Below are 26,384 nucleotides of genomic sequence, written 5' to 3'. Positions count from 1 at the left end.
CACACTTATCGTGTGTGATTCTCATTTTTGCGTCAACTCTTACAACAATAAACTGCAGAGTTGGATCGAAAACGACTACAAAGATGACACAGGTGCCACAATAAAGCATAAAAAGCTCTGGAACGAGGTAGCTCTTTTAAGTAAAGAACTACAAAAGACTCACGTGATTCACGCACGAAGTCTTCAACGTGATGGCGTTCACGTTGCAGGGAATTCATTGGCTAAAACAGCCACCGCGGAAGCAACTAACCCGGCTTCCGTAGCCACAAAAAAGCGTACAGATAAGTACATAGACGGGGAAACCATGCTGGCAGTAAAAACGACCGTAAAAGGCGACTGTGCAGCACTACCCGTAAACTATCCACTCAATTATGCATACATAATCGATGCAAACTCCGTTCCTTTTGCTCGAATCCCTGGAGTGGGGGATAGAGTAATTCCAAACACGAACAGGAGAATATTTTTAATAGCAGACGCACACATGGGTTTGGGTCTAAGGCACAGAGAGATCAAGGAATCACTGACTGAATTACAATCAGTATTCTGGTGGCCGGGAATGAGTGTAGAACACCAAATATATGCAAACAACTGTGAAAACTGTAATAGGGATCGCAGTAGCGAACCTTGCTACCGGCTACCAGTAAGAAAGAGCGTAACGCTGCCTACACCCCACCCTGCGTCCTATTAATAGTTAAGACGAAAAGCACTTAAAAAAATGAGGCCCCCAGCGCTCGGCTGACGCTAGAACGGTTATAAAAGATTTGCGAGTCCATATCGGCATATACGCAATTACCACGTTCCATTCTGACCAGGGTCCTGCTTTCAGCTCTCGAGCTTATGAGGAGGCCATGGCTAGCATGGGAATTGGGTTGTGGTATTCTTGTCCATCGCACAAGTGTGGTAGAAAGAAAAAACCGTGACATAAAGCAATCTATAACAGCGAAGGTATTAGGTTCAGGCGCTGGGTGGGTCAAACATTTAATAAGTGTCCAGACTAGTCTTAACAACATGCCAAGAAATTCTCTAAAAGGTTTCAGCCCATACGAACTATTGTTCGGAATTAGAATGAACGTTCAGGACCTCGATAGTCAGATGTCAGTGGTACAAGAAGAAACAAAGCAGTTTGAAGTAAAAGACCGTTTGGCTGTTTTACAGGAACTGAATGAAACAAGAAAATCATTAAGCAACATAAAGTTAAAGCAACAGCCAAGTACCACTGACGAGGCACCACCCGCAACAGCCCCAGCAAGGCCTGTCTGGATTCCAAAGATTGGGGATCTAGTCAGAGAAAAGATCGCAGTGAAGAAGGAATTTGGGCCTTCTTACAGAAAAGCAGTACCTGTCTTAGCAGTCAACGGAACAAGATCAGTTGTGCTACCGCCCCTTGCTGGTAAAAAGGAGAACAGAGTCGTGTCCATCGACCTGGTAAAACCACAAGCATGTGGCCTATAATCAACAGTAGGCCCAGTGGACTCCCAAGAAACAACAGAATACCCAAACTTGCAACAATCCAAGAGGTTCAAACTGAAAGACTAATCACATTCGATCAGCCTGCAGTGCACAATGAAGGACTATGCAATAATGCCATGGAACTCGTGCCTCTTGAAACACAGATTGAAACAGTTCGTCAAGAAACAACACCAGTCTACACTAATGTGGCATCAGAAAGTGCTACCGAGAGACAGATTGAAAGAACAATCCCATCAATTGACAGAACTGCCTCTGGTTATTTCATCAACTTCGACAGCTTCTCTGAAGATTTAAATGACCCCGAAGTGATGCCAGAAACAAAAAAGTCTTTTAAAGAAAAAGCAACGGAACTCTTTCGTCAACTGAAGGAAATCTACCTTATTTCCCCTTGGCTAGAGTTCTGGTTTGGTCTAGGTGTATTTTTCCTCCTGCTTTGGCTCATCATGGTACTGTGTTTGGGAAAATTCATTGAAGGAAAATATATTACAATGGACACAGCAAGTCAGAACATCAACCTAGTCCTGAAACCACACAGATCATCCCACGTGAAGAAAAGAGAACTGTCAACAGTAAATGTCACAGCAATTCCAATACCTGGTGGGGTAGTATGGGAGAAAACAGACTATGAGATCTATGGTCCGGTCGAAATCCTGAAGTATCCTCATCAACTAAAGGTTTCCTTAAGTGACTTTGTGACACCAAGTGCATTCTCTGATGATTGGGACTTTAACAGCATTAATGACATGATGTCTGATTTAGTAATGTCAGCTAGATTCACAGATCATGATTATTTACAAGGTTCATCTAGTTATGAGCAGTTATTCTGTTACACCCACTATGGGGATCATTACTTGCATAAATCTGCACAGCCTAGAAATGTTTTTATGTATAATCAATGGGAACATTGTTCTACACCACCTAAAAGCAGTTCTAAAGCATTCTTTGAGAAATTCAAATACTTCTCAGGGTTTAACACCAGTGATGCAGAAACGTTTTATTACAAACTGTTAGATAAAACAGGAATGAAAACAATGCTGACAAATTCTAAATTGATATATTCAGAAGCATTTTATGACAAAATGATGACATTTGGTTTTGATTATTGGAAAAATAATATTGAAACAAAAACAATTTGGGGTACAAAAGATTGGCAGGTGCAAGGCATTGAAGCACTTTTTAGAACCTGCATGATACCAGAACAAATGTTATTTTTAAATGACACTGTACACCAAACATCTTGTCTTGGCCTAGCTAAGAACAAAGACCTTAAAGCACCGTCTATTCCGAAGCCAATACCTAAAAATGCAACAGCTGATATTGAGTTAGACGTGTCACACATTTTACATTTCAACAGAACACATCCTGATTGGAAAAAGTGGTTAATCTGGCCTACAGACACAAATAGCTGTCAAGATAGATTCCTGAATAAAACACAGGGTTTAAAAATGACCAGATTAGACTCTAGATACTCCCAGAGACAACATCCAGGGATTATAACAACATACAGTGTAGGGAAACTCTGCCTAGAATGGCTAACTTCGTCCACACTGGCTGAAATTAAGCAACACTTGTCTTTATTAAAAGATGGTGCTGATTTGCGCGACTTCATTCTTGGACCACGCAAACAGCGTCAAAAGCGTTTCATAGCGACCAGTATCTATGCTGCTTACAACGAGGCTTGGAAAGTAAAGCAAATTGAAACTGCTGAAAAAATACGAGAAATTGATCGTATTAATTTGGAGAAATCACTTTCTGTAGTAGACAATGGGTTCCAGAATATATTCTTTGGACAATATTGTATCCTCTGCCTTTGATGTGATAGACAGAGATTTGCTAATGTTACAACATGGCCAGTCTCAATTACGCTCTATTATAGAACTAGGCTGGACGCTGCAAAATCTTCGTTCAGGCTATGTGCCTTGGCGTTTAATCAACACAACGTCATTATTTTCCATTTTTAACCTTACTGATAAACAGATCAGTTTGGCACAGAAAGGAGCAGACTATACAATCTTGAGCATCGAGAAACTCGAGAGATTACCATTGACAATGTCAGAGAGCCCTGTCATTGAATGGATAATACACGGAATTATCACAATTCCGATAACAACTTTCCGATTTCATAAATGCCTTGAGTACATACCTGCTGGCCAATATGAACAATTGGGTAAGGGATATGTAAAATCCGAATGGAAATTACCATACACTCATTCTTGCTATAGTGACAGTGACAAAAATGTATTTCTTAGTGGTGACAACTGTAAACACTCACTAAGCGGTATACTTTTGTGTCAGGGTATTAATTTACTCGGAGCATGTGATGGAAATTCAAACAACCTCTCATGCCACCAGCTAGTCACACCTGCAACTCAGATAGAGCCCTTCTTTATGCAACTCGCAAACGGGAGTTACATTCTTAGAACGGATCACAGGTGCTGTGGCCTCGCGCCCGGACTAAGTTATCTAGTACAAGTAACGTCCATGGTCAAATGTTGTATGCAAGCATTGTTTCCGAGCGGGCCTCCAGACATAGTGACTCCCATCTGGCCTCGTCTGAATCTCTATTCTATACGAATTGATACATTAAGCAAAATGAAATCTGTGCTTTTACAGACAACAGTGCCTATAACGTCATCTAAAGAGACGTATGATCTTCTAGTCGCAAGGACGGCTACTGAAGTTCATGAGCTTTTATCAACAAATTGCCCCGTGCATTTCGTAGAAATGTTCAGCCAACTCCTTAACATGTCTAGTGCAACAAGCATCCCAGGCATATTTAAGACAGTCTTTACAGGACTGCTGACACCCTTCCAGGCAATTTTGGGAATCTTTCCTAATTTTGTGCACTCCATCTTTGGTGGTATACCACTATTTTTGGGACTCATCGCAGGGATTCTATTTTTGACCATCCTGCTACGTTATGGCAAGCCTCGGCTCAGACATAGCTCCCATGGGAATGGAAGAGACAATCCTAGCAATGCGCTACAGGGACAGGATAACTAACGTCCTCGGATTGGCCAGGCTGAGAGATCTAAACATGACCTGGTTCCTTTCATTCAGACCAATATGGCAAAATTGCATTTTACCTGTGCTACGGTGTATGCTTTGCGGCGAGGAATGCGTGTTGGACATCTGTCTTTCACTTCCATCAGCAGTACCAATGGACGTCGATACTTTGCTCAGTCCAATAACGGCTCACGCATTGTGTTGTCCCCAGCGGCTACCAATCCTGATGACGGCATTCGTGGAGACTCCTGTACTACAGCCAAGTGGTAACAGTGGAGCGAGTGACAAAAGCAACATCATCCAGGTACAACGTTCTGTGAGCATTGCTGGTCCTGCCTTCGATGACAGCAATCATTCTCACACCTGCCAAGTTACAGCGCTATCTAATTTGGTTGAACTATCACCTGATTTTGTAGACCAATTCTTTGCGAGCCTGTCTGATACGATGTTCTCACCCATAGAGAAACAATAACTTTTGAAAAGCTTTCCGACACACAGCGTTCCCATGAACTCTGAATTCGGCCTTCAGTTTTGATCAACAAAAACTGCCAGGAGCTTTGGAGATCTATTTTCTTTGAATTGGACAATTTTTTTCTAATATTGACCCTTTTTTTGGCACGAACAATTCTTTGCTTAACGTAAAAACTATTCTTAGAGAACAGAAGCTTCACACTTCTATTTCTAAGCACATCTAGAGACATAACAACATAACACCAGCCTCTAGCACACATGTTATTACAATGCATTTTTATGTGATGATTTATCTCGCATTTCTTCTGTCAGAGATACTTCATGTGTAATTCTTTTGCATAATCGTTCATTGACTTTATATGCAATAATTTTTTGAATGATTACTATGCTTTAAAAAACGTACAGTACCTAAATTCCATGTATTACAAGTACGCCTATTTCGACTGCATTTATGTATTTTGGGGTGGGCAATGTTACACATACACCTAATTGCTTAGTTTTAGTAATTTTGATGGACATGTATACGTGGAGTGGGTGTTGCGTGCTTATCTAGGTTCCTGATCGATACTGTGACCTTATGCCCCTATTCGGCTATAAATCCATTTATTCCCTATATTGGCATAACCGTTCAAGTGCGATTTTCTGAAAAGTCATCTCTGGCCTCACACGAACAGAGCCACATTCCAGCATGACTCTCTGCTACTTCCTTTGCGACCAATTAGTGCAATGACAGAGCAGCAGTCACTATCTGATATTCCTAGATAACACTCCGAGTTCTTCAACAAGATAAAAACTTAGCAAACCTGGAAATCCCCGCTTGCTATGTTTTGATTAGTAATAGAACTCTAATGAGCAACTGATAACTGTCACTTCCTAGTGACATCTTTAATTGACGTCTTATGTCCAGCAAACTTGCGTCAAACCCGGCACCTGTCAGGTATAAATATTACCAACGTTGCCTTAAGCAATGCGAAGCTGTGAGCTGTTAGCTGTGAGCGAACATGTTGCTGATGCCAGCTGCCTGCATGACCCCGTGTTGGTAAAAACTAGCACTCTGTCGCTGCAGCCTGCTATCCTGTGGTGGTGAAGCTGCTGATTACCATTATCGCCGCTACAGCGCGACCTATGGTGCAGTACGCTTGAGGAGCCGTGCAGCCGTCCTCTGCGAAGACATCCAGCCGATTCCAGCTGCCCGCGGACGCTGTCACCCCTCCTTCCTCGACGCGCTGAGAGAAGCCGCTGCCTTTCTCGTGCAGAGAAATCCAGTCCCGGCGCTTCCAGTTTACCCTCGCGGGTGACTGGGATATCGAGAGAGACCCCTGAAGGAGATACCAATCCTCCATCATTCTATTCAGAGGTATGGTGTTGACTAAACCCTTAGACGAGAATTCTTGAAACAAACCTTGGCAAAACCAACTTAACTTAAGCTACTTACTTACTCCCCTTTTCACGTGTTAGGCTTAGGTCAGGCACACTGGGGTAGGCTTAGTTAGAAGCACCAGTTGAGTATGTTAGCCTAATGTATATATGACTGTATATATGTTTTATTACTTTTAAACCATTGTATGGCTAAGAAACCATATCAATGCTTTTACAGTTCTATTTCGCAATACTTATCTTACTGTACGTACTTTTTATAATAACAGTTATTGCAATTGTGGCAATACATTTCTCTTGTACGAGAAGAAAGACTGTTCAATAAATGTTAACCTTTATTGATACACGCCCGTCTCTCTATTCTCTACATACTGTGAAAGTAAACTGCACTAGACTGACTGAGTGAAATCTGTGTCTATTGTTTCACACGACCCTAGAGATCGACTCTTGATCTGAGGAGCAAAGTTGTCATGTTGCACGGTTGTTGGAAAACTGAATCCCTTCTTGTCTGTGCCAAGGAAGCTGATCACTTCCTATGCAGAGAAGAAAGTTTCCAGTGACCTCTGAGCTAGTTGGTAACACAACCCAATTAAGTTTAGCATATTCAGTGGAGGCCTGGAATATAAGCAGTTCCACGTCGATACTACTGTTTATGTTATTCCAATGCGCAGGGCCTAGTGGGAAACTAGGAACTACACTACACTGAAGATTCCACAACAATTTAAGGTTTCCTTGAGTGACTTTGTTTCACAAAGCACGTTTTCTTATGACTGGGACTTTGAGACTGTTAATAATATGATGTCAGATTTAGGGATGTCTGCTAAATTTACAAAACATGAATACTTAGAAGGTTCATCAGATTATGCACAAATGTATTGTTATAATCACTATGGTCATCATTACTCGCAAAAATATGCAAGCCCTAGAAATGTTTATACTTTCAATCAATGGGAAAATTGTCCAAAGCCACCAAAAGGTAGCTCAAAAACATTCTATGAAAAATGTCCATACTTCGCAGGTTTTAATACCATAAATCCGGAAACATTTTACATTAGAAATGTTAATAAGACAGGAATGAAAAGTATGTTGACCAATACAAAGCAAATTTATTCAGCAGCCTTTTATGCCCAGCTGTCCTCGTTAGGTTTCGACTTCTGGAGTGACAACATAGAAACAAAAACTGTCTGGGGCTCAAAAGACTGGCAAGTGCAGGGAATAGAAGCTTTGTTTTGAGCCTGCATTATTCCTGAGCAAATAATGTTTTTGAATGACACTGTTAAACAGACCTCCTGCCTTGGCCTATCCAAGATAAAAGACTTAAACAAACCGTCTATACCTACATCTACACCTGATAGTACAAACACTTCAGAGGGAGGGGTCGACGTAAAAACTATTTTACTTAAAAACAGAACTGATCCTGATTGGAAAAAATGGTTAAACTGGCCCACAGACACGAATAACTGTCAAGATAGATTCCTGAACAAGACACAAAGGTTTACAATAACTAGGCCAGATCCAAGATATGTCCAGAAATAAAATCCAGGGATAGTAACAACATACATTGTAGGAAAACTATGCCTTGAGTGGCTACATAAATCTACACTCACAGAGGTTAAACAACACTTATCTTTACATAAAGATGGCGTTGATTTAAAGGACTTCTTACTAGATCCTGCGAAACGACTTCATAAACATTTCATATACGCTGGTATATGTCCCATTTATAATGAAGCTTAGGCAGAGACTGCAGAAAGAATATGAGAAATTGATCGTATTAATTTAGAGAAAGCACTCTCTGTGGTTGACAATGGGTTAACAACCCTGTCATCCAGAATGTATTTGTTGGACAGCATAGTATCCTCTGCCATTGACATATTGGAACAGGACTTATCTGGAGAAGTGTGGCTCAGGGGTTAGAGGCGGCAGACCCGGAAACTGAGATCGGCCCTGGACCAGGGTTCAATTCCCCACCTCGGCGGGTCTTGGGCTCAAAAATTCCACGGACTCGATAATTCTCGCTCCGGTGCCTTCTCAACTCACGGGTTCACACTCTGCGACTCTGGGCAATAGCTTGCTTAATCTCCACAATGGCCCCTCGCGGCGGGATGCCTGGCTTTCACCTTGTGGATACCCTGCCGGGGTTATCTCACAGGGGAATACCAGGACGGGTTCCCTAAGCAAGCACCGGGAAACCCTTTGTGGGTAGCTGTGCGCTATATAAGCTCAAATACATTTACATTTACATTTACATCATGCTACAGTATGGACCATCACAATTACGTTCTATAATGCTATTAGGCTGGACGTTGCAAAATCTTCGTTCTGGATATGTGCCATGGCGTTGAATCAACTACCACATCATTGTTTTCTGTATTTAACCTTACAGATAAACAAATCACTTTGGCACAGAAAGGAGCAGACTATACGGTGCTGAGCATTGAAAAACTGGAAAGATTACCATTAACTGTTTCAGAAAAGCCTGCAACAGAATGGATAATACATGGTATAATCACTCTGCCTGTCACAATTTTCAACTTTCAATACTGTTTGAAACATATACCAGTTGCCATTTATGAAAGGTTGGGTAAGGAATACATAAAGTCAACCTGGGAATTACCATACACACACAGATGTTGCAGTGGGGGAAAAGAGGTATTTCTAAGTGGTACACTCTTATGCCAGGGCATTCATTTACAAGGGGCCTATGAAAGTTCTTCAAACAGCTTATCCTGCCACCTGTAAGGTTCTCTAGCAGTGGTGATAGATCATATTTTTAGGCAGCTTTCTAACGCAAGCTATATAATTTTGAATGACCACAACTGTTGTGGAATGATGCCAGGAATAGCCTATCTCGTAACAGTGTCGTCCAGGGTCACTTGTTGTATGCAAGTATTGTTTCCTAAAGCTAAGACAGACAGGGAGTCGCCGCTATGGCCTTCACTGAACATCTCTTCTATTCGAATTGATACTTTAAGCAGAATGAAAGCCATTCTTTTTACAAAAAACTGTGCCACTGACCTCGTCCAAAGGAACATATGAACTGCAAGTTGCAAGGTCCTCTGCAGAAATACATTCCCTTTTATCCACGAACTGTCCAATACATTTTGTAGAAAAGTTAGGTCGTATCTTAAACATGCCTGATACCAGTGGTATTGTACATTTATTTAAGACAGTTTTTTTGGGACTGTTAGCATGTTTTGAAGCAGTCCTCAGCATTTTTCCAAACTTCGTGCACTCTGTGTTCAGCGGCCTGCCTCTCATTTTGGGACTCGTAGCAGGAATCCAATTCTTGTTCCTCCTGCCCCGATATGGCAAGTCCGGTCAGCAATGACACCCAGATTACCATTGAGAAGACTCTCCTGGCAATGAAGCATTGTGAGCGCATGATACAGATCCTGGGCCTGGCTCGTACAAGAGACCTGCATACCACTTGGTTCCTATCATTCTGACCAATCTGGCAAGATTGCATCTTACCTGTTCTACGATGCCTGATATGTGGAGAAGAATGCGTGTTGGACATCTATCTAACACTTCAATCAGCACTGCCAACGGATGTTGATGGGTTGCTTGGTTCAGTAACGGCCCATGCATTGTGTTGTCCCCAGCAGCTACCTATCCTGATGATGGCATTCATTGAGATCTCACAGACTCATTCTGCTGACAGTGAGATACGTGGATCGACAGGCACACAGGTACCACCTTTATCTCCCTCTCCGATGAACATTGCTAATATGGCTAAAGCTGGCGGCGATGCTTCACATTTTTGTGCTATCGGTTTACTTAATGAAGTAGTTCAACTTTCACCTACTGTGGTTGATGATTTCTTTGCCAGCTTAGAAGATTTGATGCTTTCTCCCAACAACGAGAATGACTTTTGAAGTTAGCACACAGCATTCTAAGGGACTCTGTATTCAACCTTCATTTTTTCAAAACTAAACTTCCAACTTTAAGAGCTCTATTTTTATTCGATTTGACTATTTCAAAATTGAACTTTTTTGGCACAAAGTAATCTGCTTAACGTAGAACTATTCTTAGAGCACAAGACATTTTTGAAACACTTCCAAGAGGCAATATTTAACCTTGTCCACAACCTAAACAATTTACATATTCTGTCATGGAATGGTCTTGACTTTTCTTCTGTATTTAAGAGCCATTTCATAAATGGTATTTCATGACTTATTCTGATAAGCATTGTTTTATAAGTTTTACATTACATGCTTTAAATGATAAATATTGCTTTTCAAATGAGTACAGAACAACAGCTTATCTTTCGTGTACAACCATTTCAAATGCATTTTTTGTATTTTGGAGGAATTTTTATACATCATACTTTAAATATGTTTTAAATGCTTAGAATTTAGTAATATCGAACATAACAAAGTGGAGTGGGTGTTGTATGGCGTTTTAGGATTCTAGCGAAATTTACTGATTCATGCCCTTATATAGGTGTAATTCACATTGCCCTTATATAGACATAGCAATCATACCCATATTTAGACATAACCCATCCAATTCAAATACAGGCATGGCTACTTCCATTAGTTCCAAAAAGCCACAACTATTTCTTGGAAAACTCTGCTTCAGCAGTCAGAGACATCCCTTTACTTGAATATTGAGTTGTCCTAGAAATCATGGCGTTTTCAACGAACTACCATTCCCTTGGGGTTCTTTGGTGACATTATTATGTCCGACCTTACGTCAAACAAGGCACCTTCAAGGTATAAATATGCCTACACTTGCCCTAGCAAACACATGGTGGTTCGGAGCAGCTCGACTATCTACTTGCCCGACGCAGCTTGCTACAGCAATTGCCGAAGGAAGCCGACCCTCCACCTGATGCACTGACAGAGAAGCTGTCCGTTCTCTCACTGAGAATCCAGCTCCAATGTTTCAAAGCTCCCCTCGCAGGGTGTTGGGAAATCGAGTCCTGAGACAGAGATACCAGACCTCCTTCATTCTAAAACCAAGGTATGGAGCTGATTAGATCCTAAGAGAAATCTTGGTTAGATTCTTGGCAAAGAAAAACTAAACCTATGCTACACCTCACTTACTTCTTCCCTCGTACTAGACTTAGGTTAGGTACATTTGGGGTAGGCGGATTTTAGAAGCACCATTTGAGTACTTTTAGCCTTTGTTATTTATGTATGTATTTAGTTATGGTCTAGGAACCATACAATGCTTTTACAGTATTGTTTTATGATACTCTTCTTACTGTACGCATTATACTTTACAACCAATATTACGATTGTTGCAGTTCACTTTACTTGCATGAGAAAGAAGACTGTTCCTTTTATTGAAAATGCCCATCTCTCTATTTCTCTGCACCTCTGATGAAATGAAGCATGCACGATTAACTGAGTAATATTTCTATCTAATGTTTCCACGACTCTGAAGATCAGTTTTATTCTTGGGGAAAGCTAGTTGTCATGTTTATGCGGTTGTCAGAAACGAATCCCTTCTTGTTTATTCAAGAAAGTTTCTAGTGACCTCTGAGCTAGCTGTCACTCACAATTAAGTCTAATATATTCGATAGAGACCTAGTGGACCTAAGTTCTATGTCAAATCGGTAGGATATATTATTCCAATGCACAGAGCCTATTGGGAATATAGGAACTACACTACACGCGGGGTACGCCATTCCCTAGTTTTTTTAATGTCTCAAAACTAAATCTAAATACCTTTAAACTGTATATGAGAGCGAGCAATTATCTAAAATATTTTAAATATTTATATGTTTCTAACTGTAATAAACTTATAGTATGATAATTATATTTTCTCAAAATCATGTCAATTGTGGCCTCCTTGCACCCTCGATACGTGCTTGCTACATGACCTTAAAAAAACATTTGATTAGTTAATAACAGTTGGAGGACCCTACCCATTTTAGTCGTTCTCTCTACAGCGTTTGATGAGACACACCTCTTCTGCTTAAAGAGTTTTTTTTAAAGGTTTTTTTGCGGTGTACACATATCTTATACTACACACAACATGCAACGATGATCTTGATCAATATTCATGTTCTGCACATTAGCCTTCCACGTGTGATGGCCATGCATATCAAACGTTACATCAAAAAACAAATGTGTGTTACACAATGCCCCTGGTGTGGGTGTTTGCACATTATTGTGCTGCCTTTCAGCCTGGGTATTGTTGGCTCGAAGGGGTGGGCAGAGTGGACATCCTAGATCACATGTGACAAACAGTAATGTTTAGATTTGTATTTCTGTATGCTCTGTTGTCAGGCTTTACTAGTATAGTATTGTGTCATATATGAGACTTTCAGGTTCACATGCATTGCTTGACTGTAATGAACGTTATCACTGTATGAGGTAGCCTCACGGCTGATCCTCCCTCCATCCGAGCACATTCATATGTGCGCGCTTCACCATAGCAACACTTTCAATCATACCGCAAACCACTTACATGCATGTCTGCGCATATCAACAACCTTGACAATGACATATGATGTTGGCCATTCAATGTTTTCGAACAGCAACTCATTAGCGATAGTTGCCGCTCTCCCGGTACATGCTACATTAATGTAAACTGTGCATTCTGCGACGTCAAAACTCCAACAGAAACACACATGAGTACACTTCCTGTCCAGGCAGGCACTGAACAATGCCCAGGTCCCTGGAACAATTATTTACACCCCTATGCTAGCCTGGCGTTTGCACGCCCAGCCCACTTTGGGTACGTATAAATAGGATAATGATGACACCACATGTCCCAGTTCTTCCACATTGCCTAAGGTGATGTGGCCGCATCCACTTTTCATATCACAATGCGCAATAAAAAAAGGGATCCATAAGGTGTACTGCATCCTGTCAATCAACACTGGACATCAATTGGGAACCCTACTGGATGTCGTGTTTCAAAAGGGATCAATGAGGTGTACACCATCCTGCAATCAACACTGCATCTGAATTGTGAACACTGCTGCACATCGTATTTGGACACACAACAATGACAGCAGGTGAGCAGTGTGGCCTGGGTGCAGAGGGGCTGCAATTGATTGCGGTGCTGCGGGAGGGGTGGGGTGCATCAGCCTGGGTGCGCAGGTGCGAACAAGCGATATTGCCCTCCGTAATGCTGTGATCTCTGACCTCATGCAGTCACATGTCTGTCTCATTCTAAGGACCTGCTGCACTGTACTGTAGGCCTGAGCCACTGGGCAGCGCTGCCCTAAAGACATGTGGCGTTGCCTTTTAGGGCACTGTAGTGAGCTGATTACTAAGTGTACATGCACACAGGCTTACGCCACTGCATTACACGCGCACATTATGCTTCTGGCATGTGCTCTGTTCCTTTGTATATAAATGTTAACATAACATAATATTATTTAATCTTTTGTATTCTTGCGCACTCCAACTCCTCTTTGAACCACGATTACCACTAACAGTTGGTAGATCATACTTCAAGAAGGAAGGATGCACTGAACTGGTGTTCTCTATTAAGCTTGAAAGAGACCTTTATTTACCTCCAGACATTTCCACCGTAATATTGTTTTCCCCTTTTCAGACACTGAATTGGTTGCACCGAAATGGCCGGAGCGGGTGCTCACCTCGTGATGATGCCCTGGGCGTTCTGATGCCTTCCATTGTGATATCAAAACACCGTCCCCGACCGGACTCTTGCTGTGCCACCCTACAGAAGCACTCTGGAGTTGGAGCTTGCACCGGGACGTCGTTGGACACACCGATGGTGGCAGGTGAGCAGTGAAGCCGCGGGGCGTAGGAACTACAATTGAGCACAGTGCGGGGGAAGGGGCTGGGGTGCAGCAGCCTGGGTGCACAGGTGCAGGCAAGCAATGTTCCCGTAGCTAATAATGTAATCTCTGGTCTCATTCATACCTGTTTTATTTTAAGGACTTGCTGGACCGCACTCTTTATCGTGGACCCCATCATACTAGACACACAGGTTACGGGAAGAAAACAGTGAGGCTGGGTGCAGTAGACCGACACCCTGTCTTCTCCTCCCTCTGTTATTTTGACTCTCCCTCTCCTTCTCCCTTCCACCCACTCCCTCTCTGTCCCATTCTCACTATCTTCCTTTCATTCTGACTACCTTTCTTTTTCTCTTGGACATAGTACACATACTTATGTTTCATTTTTGTCTTGCAAGTTTTGTAAGCTGCTTCCGGAGAAGTCCCAGCCACTTGTTTCATGTTATACTATTGTTTCTTTGAATGAAGTTGTGTTTTCATTTATTTGTGTTGTTTTAATAAAGGTTATTTTTTTTACCAATAGATAAGTGAGTGTATACGTCTTCTTCTTCTGACAATACTTGGCTGTAGTTTATTGTGAAAATCGTCTGTTTATAGGAGGTTATGAGAGAAAACATTTGTAATTTTGTGGTGCACCTACCAAATATAAACCAACAAACTATTACATAAATGAAGTCTTCGGTATTCTACAACTGCAGGGGTTCTAAGCATCTATCACTTTATTACAACACCATGAGTACTACCTGTGTGATTACAAACCAATAAGGCACTGCCTAGCACCACCGAGGCTTCAAGGACTGGCGAGGCTCACCCAGCATATTTAAGTAAAGCCCCGGAGGGTGGCGATCTCCAGATTTCAGTTGGCCTCGAAGCCCCCGGAAAAATTAGTAAACAATACCCGGGGAGGTGGCGATCCCCTATGCTGCGAAACGTCTCTGTGCCCTCCTGCGCCTAATTTACATGTGAGATTAAGTTCCCCAGTCCTGCACAGACCCCGCAATATAATATTAGTATTGGCCCTGGAACATTACCCACCAGGAGGCCCATTTAAATGAACCGGAGAGACCCTGCTTTATTTTTTTTCTCTCAATTTTTACCATCCGTATCCGCTTTATTTAAGCAATACAAAGTTTTCCTCCTTTAGCTTCAACAAACCAAGCAAGGATTTGCTATCACAGGGGGAAAGCCATGCCCCCGCCCTGTAATAGGAAACATAAATGTCGCGCGGATGCACACCCCGGTACATTGTATGAGCTGTGCCTGTGACGTGGCGCTCCCTAGAGCCATGATGCATTGGTTACTGCATAACTACAGAATTAGTATAAACGCATACTAACACTAGTTGCACACATGTAATGCAGCAACCAGAGTGTACTGAAGAGGCAGAGGAAGCCCAAAATCTAAAAATATAAATCCTACCAGAGGTCGGATAGCGTAGTTCAATGAGCCAACTACCCTGGGATGAGAAAAAACAGCTTCACAAAGAAAACAGGTCTTCAGCACAACACAAGCAAGCTTGAAATATTGGTAAGGGCTGCCTTTTTCTTACCTTCTCCCGCTCGTCGCCAAATTCATGTACTGAAGAGGCAGACATCAGTGCATTCAATAAGAAGATTTATTGCAGGAAAACAAGACAGCTTAAACAGCCACCAACAGGACCAGACAGCAAGGCAACCATCTTCTCCAGCACCGTGTACAAACTCCCCAAGATTTCCCTCATGACAGCCCTACATTATAACATTACATACTTATATTCTAGTAGCTTTACATACTAACATTCTACTATAACTTACATTGCAATACTACACAGAGCACATGACTTTACAGCACTTAGCTCATGGTTTCACCCACGAGTCTTGAGACCGATAGGGGTGAGTAGTTTGCCTCCCACTCCTTGTATTGTATAAACACAAACTAACACTATTTCCACAGGTATGCTACACCGCCCAGAGCACATCATTTTACAGCAATGAACTCACGATTTAGGCTCAAGGTTTAATCCTGAGTCTTCAGACCAGTAGGGGTGATTAGTTCGCTTCCCACTCCCAGTATACTATAAACGCATACTAACACTGCTTACACAGTTATATAACAATGGCCAGTATGCTACAGTGCCCAGAGCCCATCTCTTTACACCAATCAGCTCGGTTTGATCCCTGAGTCTTCACATCGGTAGGCGTGAGTACTGCACTTCCGGTATAGTATAAAAGCATGGTAGCCGTCAGTAGTTTGCTTCCCACTCCCTGTATGGTATAAACGCCTACTACTTCCACACGTATGCTACAAAGACCAGACCACATTACTTTACACCAATGAGTTCATAGTTTAGTCTCTTGGTTTCCTACCCGAGTGTGCAAGCATTTCATCTCAGCACCATGTCACTCTGAGCAACACTGCACTTTCAGACCAGTAGGAGTGACTATTTCTCTTTGCTCTCCCCCACAGAGGTTACAGTGCTCCTATCCTCCTCTTTCCTACTTTTTTGTCCTTTTTTCCCCTTACTCGCTTCAACGGAATCACAGAATGACAGCCAACATTTCCTAGTTTCAACCGCTTGCACCGCTCTCAGCCAATAAGCACCAAGCTCCTGCTCGTAACGCCCCAGCCAATCAGATGGTAGAATTCGCAATTATCGTCTGTAAATTTCAATATTTCTCAAAAACTACTGAACGGATTTACATTAAATAAACAAACGGGTACTTTTCAGACCAAGTTCCTTCTTCCTGCCACATTTGGGGTAATTCCATTCACCCGTTCGACCTGTAGCCTTGTCTAAAGTTTCCGATAGAAATTAACATGGAGAAAACATGTTTTGGGACCCCCTTTTATCTCAGCCCCCCCTTGACAAATAACTCCCAAACTTTAAATATAGAATCTAATATGAACAGATAATTAGTTTGAAAAATTTCATAAGGATTCCTCAAACAACGCCAAAGTTATAAGCAAAACAAAAAATGCTCGTCCTATGGATACTTGGTCCTAACTATAACTACCTACTGGCAACCGCCAGTAGGTAATATAAATATATACCAAAATGTGTTTTCACCATTCATAAAACTACTGAACGGATTTATACCAAACCACAAAAAAATCATGCTTTGTGGACCAAGATCTCCCCGGAACATTGTAACTTATCCGGCCTTGGGAGAACAGGTTCTTGGGCCTTTAAAGAGGCCCTGTGGTCAACCTCCTTCCATGCATGGCTGGAGGCTGTGCACAGTGTTGGTTTCATTGCCTGTGGGGGGCCGGCCACAAGCCATTTGCAGCATGGAGTTACCTGTGGGGAGGATGCAGGGCAGGCAACCCCCTGCTGAGAATGAGTAAAGGCCATGCACAAGGTGTGTTTGGCTGCCTAAAGGTGGGTTGACCAGCCCTGCGGCCAACTCCATGCTGCGCAATGGTCTAAAGCTTTTGCAGCATGGGGTTGGCTTCCTGTGGGATTTGCAATTAGGGTCTGGCTGCAAGCCACATCCTGTGGCCATCCTTCCACTGCATTTAGTCAAATGCAGTGCAGAGCATGGGGTTGGCTACATGTAGGTGTTGGACGTAAAGCAACCCTATGTCCCATGAACAAATGCTGTTCAACGGGGTTGGCTGTCTGCAGGGGGGTTAGACAGAGGGCCCTGCCATAGGCCAGGCCCTGTGGCCAACCCCCAGCCACACACGGCCAGAGTCTATGTACCGTGGGGCTACGCTTTACAAAAGGTAACAAAATAATTTTTGATCTTAATAAAATCTTTGAAATTCACAGAAAAAATATAAAAGCCGCTTTATAGTTAGATGAGAATTTCTTTGTGGTAACTATAACCTGTACCCCAATATAACTATAATTCACACCATCACCATGCACTTCTAATTACCACACATAATTGCATTACTCAGTTCAGTTTAAATCTTTATTTGATTATCAAAAGAGGTAGCCATAAAAGTACAATCATATTAGATATAAAAACAGTTTTTAAAAGGCAGATACAATCCCAATTATTAAAATCTTTCTTATATTATATGAAGACATTCTCATGTTGATAGGCTTCAAAGTAGACATGGCATTATTATTACTTAATGGGAAATCAACTACAGAAATATAAAAATCTATTCAATTCTGGTCTACTCTATTCGGATATTTATCCTCACATTGATTGATTTCAAAATTAACAGGACAATGGTATAGCATATCAGGGGATCACCTTGTGTCACCAGAAATGTCATTGCTACTTTATGTTACCTAATGTTTTGGGTTACACGCAATGGTTTAAGATAAAAACATCTCAAATTCTGATAACATTCACAAAACAACATAAAGTGCAATGTGCTCTATTTACATTTTTTATTGCATGGTACCTAATCAGAAGGATGAGTCCTTATCCTCATAGGTCACATATGACAAATAATTATTATCAGCCTCCTCTAAGCCATACGATATCTACAAGGTGACAGTATATTGATTTCTCTCAGCATTTGATCTCAGATCTAACCTATATTGTAGATTGGAGTCTCTGAACTCCTTCTTCGTATATGACAAGATTTTTGATGTCTCTGACCAGAATGATATTTGGTACAGATTTTCTAAAAAAGGAATTAATATATAGTAGCCACAGAATTGTTAGTGCATTGTGCAGTTTAAGACAATCTAAAATAATTGATTTGGTAAAAGCTGTTTCTTCCCTTTTCCAAATTGAGTCCTACAATTACAGTGGTCTGACCAATAAGAGATCTTCTAAAAACTGGAGACCGACCTCATGATGTGTAATAGTGTTTGAAGCAGATGACGTAAACATAACAGACGTTTCAGAAATTTTTTTTCTTGCGTTTGCAGGTTCTTGCTTTTTGCATGGCCCCAAAGCCCCACCCCGTCTAAAGCAAAGCTTGGTCCTATAGCTTTATATAAAGGTACCATCACATTAATTGGGTGATTCCATAATTTGGACGAACATTTAAAAATTCCCTGTGTTGTCCTGCTCATTTTAGCTCTGGTATTTAAAATATGTTGGGTCCAAAAATAAAACGGCAAGATTGCAAAATGAATTAACAGTATTGATTGGGCTATTCTCAATATTGAAAGTTGTGGGTTTGGCCCACAGATCATGGTATATGTTTTTGACCTTTTAGTTTCCATTTTCCTTTGTGTCATAAATGCTGAAAATACGTCCATCACTCTCTGGAGACCTACTGAAGTTCTTGCTAAGAATACAGCATTGACCGCCTATAGTAAAACGGGTATCGGATGGCCTGCTGCCCTGGAGGCATCTGCCTGTATTGTCTGCAAATGATTATCTATCCCATTACTAAAAAGAGAGAATGATATTGGTGGGGGCCGAAACGAACTTGGCTAGTTAAATTATTATACAAGCGAGAGAGAAACCCAATAAATGCCCTTGGTGCTCCCTTAAAGATCAGGGTTGGCCAGAGTAAATTATGATCCACCAGATCAAATGCACTACTATTGGCAATGTATAAACATATGGTGCCTGCCTTAGCCATGGTATACTTGCCGATAAGTAGCTCTAGGTTTGTGCATTGCTCAATGGTCCCTATTCGTTTTCTGAACCCAAACTGCACCAGGGTTCAAACTGAATACTCCAGCGCCAATTTCTCGAGTCTTAGCAGCAGGACCCTGCTCATCACTTTCAAGGCAGTATCTAAAAGTGACAATGGGCGATGGTTTCTAGGGTCTGTTTTATCCCCTTTTTTAAACATGGGTATATTGGTCGATTCTCCCCATGACTTTGGAATGGTATCAGTAGCAGCTGAATTAAACCCTTGAGTTAGGATGGGTCTCCATAATATATATAATATAATATAGGAGCAGATTTAAACACATCTGCTGGGACACCATCTGGTCCTGGGGCCCGCCCCACAGGACTTGCCTGGACCCCCGGAGGACTTCCTCATTGATGATATTCAGAGGGAGATGTCCTCCCTCACCTGTCATCCATTCAGCCACTCTGATCATCTCCCCATTATTGTAAAACATTCCTGAAAAGTGTTTCACCCAGTTATCTGAAGAGACAAAATAACAGAATTTGGGGATGTTATCACTCTTCAGAAAGGGGGCATTTACTGTATCCTAAGAAAAGTTTATTGTTTTTTGCAAAAATAACATTGCATTCCTCGTGATATCTTCCACGACATCACTGATAATATCACTACAACATTTGCAATTAAAATATTTCTAAGAAAACTGTGCATGGCGGGGGATTAATTATAGTTCCCTTAGGCTGACATATTGTTACCAGAGATAAATATGACTGGTGAATTTCAATGGCTTTGTATGTTTAAAACATTACATTGTGACAGAAATTCTCACCTATCCATAGCATTACTTTAACCTTCAGTTTATTTCAGTGAATAGATAGATAGATAGATAGATAGATAGATAGATAGATAGATAGATAGATAGATAGATAGATAGATAGATAGATAGATAGATAGATAGATAGATAGATAGATAGATAGATAGATAGATAGATAGATAGACAGATAGATAGATATTCACTGAAATAATCAAAGGTTAAAAGAAAAGTATTTTTATATAAAAATGTCAGTTCAAAAATTCCAATTTAAACTCAAACAACACCCTAACTCACTATTTAGAGTTGACTTAAGTAACTATAACTTGCAAACTTTCTCGCTTTGTTTTTGTTCTGTAAAGTTCAAAGGTTTTTTTCTAAATTTAAAGTATGGTATTACCATGCCTAACTATAATGTCACTTTAAAATTAGTTTTTTTCTGTGAATTTCTATGGCTTTTTTAATGTGAAGTAAGATTTGTTGCTATACTAAACTATCCCAAACCCCCCTTTGTTCAAGTGCAACAGGGTATTTGGGCACGGTCTGCCTGAGGCCACTCTCTGTGCTCATCCCCCCACAAATATTCAGCCACCACCGTGTGCAGCGGGGCATTGGAAGTGGCCTAGCTGAAACACTGACTATAGTACATGAGCTTGTGGTGTTGGAAGAGGTACTTTTCCTATCAAATTGAAGTTTCTGCAGATCCTCTTTGTCACCTCATTGTCCCATTTGGATATGAGATTCTTACAGCATTGCCATAATTATATTCTGGTGACATCTTGACTTGACAAGCATTTTCAAGTAAAATCTTATAACCATATGTCTGGAGCCAACACCCCAACAGGCCTTGTGGGAGGCCAACACAGCCCAAGCAGCCATTGAGTTACAGTCTTGCACCCCAAATTTTCATTTTTAGTTTTTATTTTTTTCTAGTTTTCCAGGACTCCCGCTGGACCGCACTTGGTCCCCCGAGACTCCTGTGGAAGCCATCAAAATCTCCAGCAAGAGTACAATGCTACCGGTGTGCCACAAAAACATAATGTGGGAGTGAGGGGGTCCCTCTGGGACCTCCTACAGAAGGACAGGGGTCAGAGTAATCTACCATTTTTTAAATGTAATAATGGCCTTACCATTTATCTTCCTGTTGCAGTCAGGCAGTCAGATTGCTGAGTCTTGCTGGACTGCTCTGGTCCTGCGATAAAGGTGTGGCTGGTCAATCAGACTGCTCTATGTTTTTTAAATTTGCAATTCCGCAGAACAGCCATGCAGATATCTTTAATTTTTTCACAATAATTTCTCCAAAACAGCTGGAAATATTTACAACAAACCACAAAAAGCATGCTTTCTTAAGATCTAGCTTTAACCAAATTATGTGTACCTATAGTGAAATTCCCTATGGAATTTGAATGGGAAAATGTGTTTTGGGACCAACCTTTTTCTCAGCCCTGCCTGAACAGATCACCCTTAAACTTTCCAGGAAGGAGCTAAGGTTAATGTACTTTTTGTTGGGGAAAGTTTAATGAATTTTATCAAATGTCCATACAGTTGTTAGCAAAACAAAAAACTCTCTTTCTATGCAAACTCCGATCCATGTATAACTACATAGTGATGATTTAAGATTTCTAGGTTGTCCCATACCAGTGGAATGTCTAGTACTGAAAGACCAACATTCACTCATTTTTCATGCAATGCATTGCAGCATCCAAATCTGCTGCACTGCATTGTGAAATGGTGGAAACACAGCACACCACCATTACTACAAAAACTATCCTGCTGCTGGTGTCATCCTCTCTGCTGGAGCACAAATAGGCTGCCTTGTGTGGAGGACATCCTCTCACCATGGTACAGAAATGCATTATCTAGCATAGGACTGGTTCTAAAGATAAGCCCTTCTAATACAATTTCCTATTCACAGAACAGCTTAGAATGATCCAACAAACTGCAACACACATGTGACACATTTTTGTTTGACCTTCTTCAGGTAGGCATTAGTTTAGCATGCAAAGTCCATTCTGGTTATCTTAGTAGCTCAGGCATTGTATCAGAACCTATGGGTGTTTGCCTTGATCAACCCCAGAAATGGCTTTATGGTGCACAGTGGTACAACGTCTTCCAGTGGTGTGAAAAGTTCACCTTTGCAGTGCACTGAGTAGCAAATAACATGTGAGGTTTTGCACAGCTTTACATTGCAATAGTGCAAAAACTTCATAAATCTATTCTTAGGATGTCAACCAATAATGAAGCATGCAATATAACGATGCACCAATTGAATATATACATTGACTTTTTTATAGGATTTTGGAGATGATGGGTCCTTGTATATTACGAAGGTGACCACCACTCACATGGGAAATTACACCTGCTTTGCAGATGGGTACGAAAAGCTTTACCAGACTCATATCGTTCAAGTGAATGGTAAGGAAATGCACTGTAATAAAAGTCTAATTGAAGGTTCTGTTATTTTTCTGGTAAAGAGGGTATTGTTTTGTCTCTGATGTATGGAATACGGTCTTTAAAATATATTTGCATAAGAGAAAGACAAATGTATGCATGTACTCACTAGACCACAATACACAAATCTCAATTTACATTTTTAACATAAATATTGAAACAGTTGTTTTATGTATAAGTATTTTTTTTTTCTTTACTACTTTTTCTTGGCATATGGACCATTTAAATGCATGTTTTGACAATAAGCTTCTTTTATTCAAATGAATTAAAAAGTTTAATTCTACTCAAAAGTCAGCACTAACCGAGTGGGAGAAGGTATGAGTTAATCCGTTTTTTTAATCTAAAGTTATTACTAGCCCTAAACAAATATAATTTGAAAACAAAGTAAATCATTTGTCGATCAAGATTGGACCATGCTCCCATTGGATTTAAATGAGAATGAGAAATTATGTTATTGGTTAAGGGGGAGGGGGTAAGCCCCTCTCAAACAACAACCACAATCTCTTACAGGGTGAATCACTAAAACCACCAAACTAACCTGTGATTAACCCTCTGGTACCTTGGCATCCAAGCTTAACTTCGAGGTAATGTGTGAAGTATTTATGCAGCACATAAACAGTAAGAAAGTGAAAACACAACACAAGAAAAATCACCACACAATTATTGATTTGACAGCAAAGTGACAAAAGTCCAATTAATAGAACTGGAGATATGTGATTTTAGAGGTTAGATAAAAAACAGTGCTTAAAAGCACTTAATAGTAACTGTAGCTATCTGGTCATTCCAGACCGGGGCAAAGTCACAAGTTCAGGCTAGATGTATGACAGAACTATGCATGCTATTACCACACATGCCTTTACCATGCATCCATTACCAAAAATATGATGTTTACCACGTAAACCACCAGGTACCTCCAGTAAGCGCCACAGAGCTGCATTGCAGAGTGTTGTAAAAAGGGGGCGTTGCCTCTGAACACCTCGCTGCAACTAAGCTCCCTGGCGCATATTGGAGGTACCTGGTGGGCTGGTTGGCACACAGGGGACCTCAGGATTGAAGAGGAATGAATTCCCCAACTTAAAACGTGCCACAGAGCGTGTTTGCACACATGTCACATCAGGCCCGCCCCGTCCTTTACTATTGAGCAAAACATTCCTCTAAAATCAGGCGAACTACGAATTCTAGTTTACTCACCTGTTATCAGGAGAGACCTCAGTGCTGCATCGTTCAGCCCTCTACTGATCCTGAAAAGTAATTCTAACCATACTTACAGTAATTTGAATTTCCTTCCATAGGCTAACATTGACTGGTTTCACTTGGAAATTCTTCTAGGTGTGGAGTTTTGGAACTTTAAGAAATTCCTCTAAAATCAGCCAAAATACGAATTCCGATGTACTCACCTGTTATCAGGAGAGACCTCAGTGCTGCATCTTTCAGCCCAGTACTGATCCTGAAAAGTATTTTTAACCGTACTTACCAGTAACTTGAATTTCCTTCCATAGGAATCCATTGTCTAGTTTTCACCAGAAAAGTTTCTAAGTTTCTATTTTCACAAACTAAAAATATTCCTTACAAATCACTTGTATGACTTAACGCATTCTTTCAACTGTTTACAGGAGATGCACCAGTGCTGGAACCAGGATCCACCACTGAGTAAGAAAAAGTAATGATAACACTACTTACCTGTGAATTTCCTCCCATAGGACAACATTGGTGATTCTATGTGAAAACATTTCTAAGTGTCAATTTTTAAAATACAATAATATCCCTTAAAAATCACTGCTGTAACTAAAACACTTTTACTCAACCGTTTACAGGAGATGTCCAAGGACTGAATCTAGGATCCAGTCCTGTGGTTAGAAAAGTAAGCCATGAAGTAACTAATTGCATTTAACTAGAAAAACACATTGAGGTCAATGTTGCATTGTATTTGAAATTGTGTTGCCCATTGCAACAACTTTAACTACTGTTCTTAAAAGTCTATTGCCTATTTGCAAAGTATTTAAATTAAAGTAATTCATAATGAGAAAGTATATTTTGGAACGTAATGTATAATGTATTTACAATGTAATTTAAAAAATAAAATATCTAAAAATAAATAGTTAAAAAAATTTAGTAAATCAGTATAAAAAATATACCAATTAATACATTTAAAAATTGTCATTTACAAAATCTTCGAATTTCACTGCAAAAACAAAGGTTTCAGGCTTGATATAGTTAGGAATTAGCATTTAAAAACCTTAGAAATTCACTGAAAAAACCATAGGTTGCAGGCCTGATATAGTTAGGAATTAGCAATAAAAAAAACTTAGAAATTCACTGAAAAAAAAGTAGGTTTTAGGGGTGCTATAGTTAGCTGGACATTTTTTCACTCGTAGCAAAACCATTGAAATTCCTCCGATATAGTTAGTTGTACTAACTAGATCTTGCATGCCCGCAATCCACTGCTGATGATGTCACATATTACATCATTCATGACATGGTCAGTGACATCAATGATGACATCTCAAATGACATCACTGATGACATCATTCAGTGAATGTGGTTTGCTTCGTTATTTAAATATGTATTATATATATAGCAATTTGCATTGAAGAATGAGTGGATATATAAATATAAATATGTGGATGGAGGATTTAGTAGCAGTGTGATTGACTGTTAAAATGTCTCTCTAAATATACTTAAACCTATGTTTTTTTCAGTGAAAAACAAAAAAAATATATATATATATATATATATGTATGTATATATATATGTATATATATATATATATATATATATATATATATATATATATATATATATATATATATATATATATATATATATATATAATATATATATATATATATATATATATTAGCAGCCCGTCCCGACTTTGCCCGGGAGCAATTAGGCTTCAGGCCCCCACCTGCCCCGCTTTTGTAACCTGCAGACGTCACTTTTTCCTCCTGTAATTTGCTTTGCTTCAGGGCCCCAGCCCGTCCCACTTTTGTAACCTGCACACGTCACTTTTTCCTCGTGCACACGTTATCCACCCCCTTCCCTCCACTCCACCCAAAGGATGCAGGTTAAAACCCCTCTGGCTACACGTCACATTCTCCTCCTTTTCTTGCACAGTTTGGCTGACATTTGTAGTGCACCGTTTGCATCCTCTTTCTTGTCCTCAGGCTTCCCCGACCACCGCCCGCACGTCCCGTCCCCCGCCCGACCCGGGCCGTCCCATCCCCCGCCCAGCCCGGCCTGTCCTGTCCCCCGCCTGCCCCTACATGTGTGCCCTTACCTCCGCCAGCGCTGCTCCCGACTGTCCGCTCGCACCACCGCTCCTCCCCTGCGCCATGTCTGCCGCTCCTCCTCCGCCCCAGTCCTCTGCTCCTGACGTCACCGCTCCTCCCCTGCGCCATGTCCGCGCTCCTCAGACGCCGCTCCTCCCCGCGCTGCTAACGTGACCACGCACGTCGTGGCCGGCGCTACTTTTGAGGGACTACTTTTTTTATCTCAAATTTTAAATAACGTTTATTTTTTTAATTTATGTAGCCTATAACCATCTACACACCCTGCCGATTTCAGCGGTGTATCAGGTGTGTAGATTGGCG

General features: G+C 40.9%; 1 protein-coding gene across 2 annotated transcripts in view; it reads left to right on the top strand.

The window, feature by feature from the left end:
• Window positions 1–26,384, top strand: part of FSTL5 (follistatin like 5) — a 2,973,258-nt gene that overhangs the window by 2,034,794 nt on the left and 912,080 nt on the right. For both annotated transcript variants that reach the window (XM_086962384.1, XM_086962383.1), the window contains exon 8: window positions 22,635–22,755. In XM_086962384.1, the coding sequence (XP_086818510.1) occupies window positions 22,635–22,755 (121 nt within the window). The remainder of the gene's footprint in view (window positions 1–22,634; window positions 22,756–26,384) is intronic.

Source organism: Lissotriton vulgaris, chromosome 3_1, assembly GCF_964263255.1.
Source record: "Lissotriton vulgaris chromosome 3_1, aLisVul1.2, whole genome shotgun sequence".
Taxonomy (NCBI): domain Eukaryota; kingdom Metazoa; phylum Chordata; class Amphibia; order Caudata; family Salamandridae; genus Lissotriton; species Lissotriton vulgaris.
Note: the sequence above shows the minus strand (reverse complement) of the source record. Positions and strands in the feature narration are given on the sequence as shown.